Source organism: Globicephala melas, chromosome 9 (assembly GCF_963455315.2).
Source record: "Globicephala melas chromosome 9, mGloMel1.2, whole genome shotgun sequence".
NCBI lineage: Eukaryota > Metazoa > Chordata > Mammalia > Artiodactyla > Delphinidae > Globicephala > Globicephala melas.
The window spans coordinates 45,288,565-45,294,159 of record NC_083322.1 but is presented as its reverse complement, the minus strand read 5'-3'; the positions used below and the strand labels follow the sequence as shown (position 1 = coordinate 45,294,159).

The following is a 5,595-nucleotide window of genomic DNA, read 5'->3' as shown; positions in this document are numbered from 1 at the left end:
ACCTGCCAGGTCCATAGTTGCCTCACTTCACAAGTGTTCTGGGGGAGCTGCCTTGGGCCTCTGGTTGCCCTCCTAAGCCCAGGGTACTGGGCCCATGGGGTGACCTGAGGAAGAAAGAATGAGGGGCACAGAGTCCATGGGCTGGGTACAGGCCCCTGCCTCCCCTGGGTTCTCCAGGTCTCCCTTTGTACCCTCTCCCGGCAGCTCCACCCCGCATCCACGTCCATCCTAACCTGGCCCGCGGCTCCAGCTCTGGCTCTGCAGTGGACTCACTGAGCCATCAGGAACCAGTCACCTCTCCTCCCAGATCTTGGTTTTCCCACCCAAGGGGGAATAGGAGTTTGGCCCAGAAATCATCTAGTTCTTGCAGATGCCTTTGGGCTTTGAGAACCTGAGGTCCTGTTCCTCCAGCAGAAGGGCCAGGCTGCCCAGACCAGCCCCACCCTCCCACTTCCAGGGACCAGCCCTGCCAGTCTCTGTCCGAGTGTCTCTCCCTGTTGCACGATAGGCAGGCTCAACAATCCTGGCCAATTAATGCACCCTGGGCAGCCCTCAACCACGACCCTGGGAGTTGGTGGACAAATGCCGCAACTTCCTGGCGTGGGGCGACTCTGAAGCCCCTCGACGGGTGATCTCCAGTTGCCCGCAGTGGTGACGGGCTTGGTGACACACGCTTTATTACCTGCCTGTCTGTCTGCCTTCCTTGCTTTCCTTCCCACGCTCCTACTGGTGCTTCCTGGGATCCTGTCTCAAATCCTTGTCTGCGGGTCTGCTTCCGGGGGGTGGGGGAGGAACAAAATTAAGGCAATATCTAGCTGAGCCACTTTATTTTCCTGATGTTTTGGTGCAGTATGAGCCAGGAAAGGGTGTGGGGGACAGATCCCTGGGCTGGGGGCAGGGAGACCCTGCTTTTCACCTGTGATCTTGGGACATAGTAATAAGAATGAAGGGGTAGAGTTCAGGCTGGCCCTGCATTAGGGGGCTGTGGAGTGAGACTCTAAGGAACGCTGGCCCTGACTTCCCTTCTGGGGCAGGCCCTCTCTGCCAGGCTGGCCTCAGGCCCTGGGACTCTTGCGGGCGACCACAGAGCAGATGCCCTCATTGATGCAGTGGGCCTCTGAGTAGATGACATGGGAGTACTGGCACCTCAGCACCTGGCAGCCGGCCTCCTGCAAGGCCTTCTCCACTGTCTCCTTCTCCCGGTGGAGCCCAAAGAACTTGGCGCCCACCATGTAGTGCTGGGTGCGCAGGGCTACCGCGGTGACCAGGTGCCCGCCCGGCTTCAGCAGGCTGACCAGGCCTCGCCCGGCCGCCCGGTAGGCGTCCACGTCATGGCAGGTGCACTCCAGGGCCAGCAGGGTCAGCACACAGTCAACTGGTGGCACCTGGGTGAGCCCCAGTGGGTGTGGCTGGTTCACATCCCACTTCAGTAACCCGCGTGACTGTCCTTTGGAGACGGGCCTCCTTCTCCTGCCACTTGCTCCTGTGGGGGAGGGTCATGGAGGTGATGAAGAAAATTATGACAACATCCCTCCACCCCTCGCCCCCTATGCAGGGGCTCCCTATGGGCAAGGCCCATGATTTAACCTGTTGAGCAACTCTTTGAGGGAGATCGTATTTCCACCATTATCCAGATGAGGAAACTGAGGCACAGAGAGGTTGAGTGATTTGCTCAAGGCTACACAGCTGGTAGGGGCTGGGGGATTTGACAGTTAATTCTTCCTTCTTCCTCTTTGTCCACTTCCTCCTTCCTCCCCTTCTATTCATCTTTCTTCTTGATAATTCAAAATAATTCGATTTTTGATACATTGCCTTATTGATTTTTCAAGTTGTAAAATATATATAACAAAAACTTGCCATTTAAATCACTTTAAATGTACAATTCAGGGGCATTAATTGCATTCACAATGTGTGCAACTATCACTACTGTCTGCTTCCGAAATTTTTTATCACCCCATACTGAAACTGTACCCATTAAGCAACATGTCCACATGCCTCCTCCCTGCAGCCCTTGACCCTTTAAATATGCTTTGTTAAACATGCTCTTTCCCATTGCTGGGCCTTGGCCCTTGCTGTCCCCTCTGCCTGACACTCTCTTTCCCCAGATCTTCACATCCTTTCTCCTTCGCCTCACCCAGGAAGCTGCTCCGAGGGCTCCTCCCTGGAGAGGCCTCCTCTTACCACCTGCTGTGGACAGAATTGTGCCCCCCTCACAATCATATGCTGAAAACCTAACATGAATGTGATGGTATTTGGAGATGGAGCCTTTGGCAGGTAATTAGAGGTAGATGAGATCATGAGGGTGGGGCCTCTCATGGTGGGATTTGTGCCTTTTAAAAGAAGACACACTAGAGAGCTTGCTGACTTTCCTTTTCCTTCTTGTGAGGACACAACAAGAAGACGGCTGTCTACCAGCCAGGAAAAGGGCCCTCACCAGACCTGATCTTGAGCTTCCAGTCTCCAGAACCGTGAGAAATGAATGTCTTTGTTTAAGCAACTGAGTCTATGGCATTTCTATGGCAGCCCGAGGTGATTAAGACACCATTCCACCTAACACAGCACCCCTACCTCTTGTAGGCCTCTACTCAGCTGAAGATTGTTCTCTAGAACACTTGTTTTTCCCTGAATATCTACCTCTATCTAGCTTGGTTGTGTTGTCTACTAGAATGTGAGCTCCTTGGGGCTGAGACTTTGTCTGTTCACTGTAATAGTCCCAGTACCTAGAAGCAGGCGTGACCATCAGAATGCTCTCCATGAATGATGACAGGAATGAATGAAGCCCAGCCTGGGTTGATGTGGAGACCCTGTGCTTAGAGACCCTCCAGCTCTGTCCACTTCAGGCTGCCCCTACTTATAACTAGGTCAGAGCCCCATGGCCCAATGATGTGTCAGCAATTTAAACTCTGATCTTTGTCCTGGCTCTAAGGTGGCCTAGAGGCCACTCTCCATGTCTGGGCCTCAGTTTCCTCAGTTGCAAAATCAGGGCCAGCATCCTGCCTGTGCCCCCTGGGGCTCTGGTAGATGGGTCCCCTCTCTGTGAATTGGATGGGGAAGGTGCCTGGAAGGGTCAGTGCTGTTCGTCTGTGGGATTTCGTAAGAGTGCTTCAGGGGGATTCCTTGAAGCCTGTGTCTTCCCATAACAAGTCCCCCTCCAACATTAGGGTTAAGGAGAAGCTGCACCAGAGGAAAGTGAGATCTGTGTGGGCTAGAGCAATCAGGGGAGGCTTCCAGGAGGAGGCGGGGACTGAAGCTGGTTCTGCAGGATGAGTGGGATACAAAGTATGGAGAGCCCAGTAGGGCAACCAAAGCTAAGAGCACAGGCAGCTCTGAGGCTGGAGGCAGGACTCACTCAAAGAGAGGAAGGTGCTGTGGGTCAGAGACCCAGGTCAGGAAGAACCTGTAGGGAAGTGGCAGGTGAAGCAGGGTGGCAGGTTCAGGCTCTGGCCTGCAGGTGATGGGGAGACCTCATCTGAGAGAGATGGTGGCCGTGGGTACCTGTCTCCCTCCAGCTCACACACCTACTGCATGGCTGGGGACAAGTCGTAGGCCCCTGGCTCCTTCTTCAGCCACTTCTTCACCTCCTGGGGGTTCTGCTGCAAGTGGTCTGAAGCGATGATCTCCCGGAAGGCTTCACAGGCCGAGAGCAGCTGGTAGATGGTGGGGCCTGGGCCAGTGTTGATCAGGACGTCACCTCTCACTCCTGCTGCAGGAGACAGTGTTTTCCAGGTGCGTGGGAGCGGGGGACACCCTACTCCAGGCCCAGCTGTGGTGGATGGAGATGCCAGGCTCTGCCCTGCCTCAGGGCTTGCCAGCAGGGGAGGGTGGCTCACAGGGGACCCGACCCTGCCTTGGGTAGCAGCCAGGCTGTGTGGGGAGTCCAGACCCCCACGCCTGGGGCTCAGGGGGTGACGGCTGGCAGGTGGGGCACAGCCTGGCACACACCACATCCCCCTGCTGCCCCAAGGGTTGCTACCAGAGGCCTGATAGGACAAGTTCTGCACTTCTGGGCAGGTTTCAGAATGACTTCTTGGTTGGAACTGGTTTGTTTCCAACAGTCTTCTGACTCTGGGTTTAAAACAATGGTGAGAGTGACCCCCCATGGCCCACTCTCCCACCTCCTCGTTGCAGAAGACAGAGCTTCTGATAAGGGATAAGACCTGAGCCAGTGGGTTCAAAACTGGCTCAGCCAATCAGGGGAGGCAAGGGGATCTGGTGATGAGTTGAGGGGAAGGATCTTTGCCTCAGAGTAGCACGAAGTGCACTGCCCTCTTCTCCCTGCTTCCTCCCTCCTCCGCTCTCCATTGAAATACACCTGTCTATTTTTCAAGGCTTAGTGCCGGTCCCTCCTCTAGAAAGTCTCCTCAGATGTCTCTGTGAGCCTTAAGCTTTCTTTCCTCTGTATTTTTGTGGACATTGCTTAATATACCATTCTTGGCACTGATTACATAGTCAGGCAATGTTTGCTGAGTGACTAAGTAACCCCTAATTGTTCAGTATACTCCCTGCCCAACTGTGCGTGGCAGCCCTGCGTTAACTGATCTTGAAGTTCGCTGCTGCCACTGACTGGCAGTCTGACCTGGGCTGGCCACCCGCCTCTTTCCCACCTCAGCCTCTCCTTGTGTGCACTGAGGAACCTGGGCGATAATCCCTGCTGATCGCCCAGCCTGACACCCAAGAGCAGGGTTTTGTAAACTGAGCTGTGGTTTGGCTTTGTGAATCCATGAACTCTCTTAATTCTGAGTAAAAGATTAGGAGTGTGACTCTGTGTGTGTGTGTGTGTGTGTGTGTGTGTGTGTGTGCACGTGCACGCCTGTGCACCAGAGCTTTCCTCAGATTTTCAAGGGGATTCATGAGCCAAGGCTACCAAGCCCGGCTTTAAGGGAAGACAGGCAGAGAGAGTCAGATGCGGGCAGTGTGCTCATGTCTGTTGTCTCACATCCCCTCCAGCATGAGCCTGTGAGCCCCACAGCTCAGGAGTTACCTTCCCATTTCACAGGGGGAAGAAACTGAGACTGACTGTCATAGACTCAAGCCTGGCTCTTTGGCTTCTAAGGCCAGTGCTTAGGTCCCGCTCAGTGGCCACCCAGCAGAGGTCCTCATGGGTTCACAGGCGGAGCTGCCTTTGCGACATCCTTGGTGAGCAGTGTCCCAGAGGACAGGTCTGCTGCCGCCGGCAGCCCTTCCTGTCAGGTGCAGCCCTGTCTCTCCCTGAGATGGAGACCAGACACTCACCTGAAGAGAAGGTTTCAAAGAGGTTTTTCAGGTTAAATTTCAAGATTTCATTTTCAGCTACGGTGCCTGACTCGAAGGCGTAGTACGTCTTTAAGTAGTCCTCGGAGTCGAACTTTCTTGTAGTCCTCTCCTGTGTACAGCTTGCCCTCCATTCTAGCTGGGACCTGGCTGTGTTTCCATTGCTGCAGTCCTGTTATATCCACTTTCCTCTCCCTGCCTCTTCCCATCAGGAGTTTCATAATCTCCTTAGACAGACCCTCCTGCCCAGGGAGGAGCTCAGATTCCACATAGTTGGAGTCAGGCCAGGATGTTAGCTTTTCTGGCTGGAGTTTATCTGTTTGATAATTATCTCAACACAGAAAT

The 5,595-nt window shown here is 54.2% G+C and overlaps 1 protein-coding gene across 1 annotated transcript; it reads right to left on the bottom strand.

Annotated features, from left to right (window-relative positions):
* Positions 1-1,055: 1,055 nt before the first annotated feature.
* INMT (indolethylamine N-methyltransferase) lies at positions 1,056-5,384 on the bottom strand. The gene is given in 5 exon segments (XM_030856968.2): positions 1,056-1,433; positions 1,435-1,483; positions 3,496-3,703; positions 5,233-5,347; positions 5,349-5,384. Coding segments are annotated over 5 exon segments (786 nt in total).
* Positions 5,385-5,595: the final 211 nt, after the last annotated feature.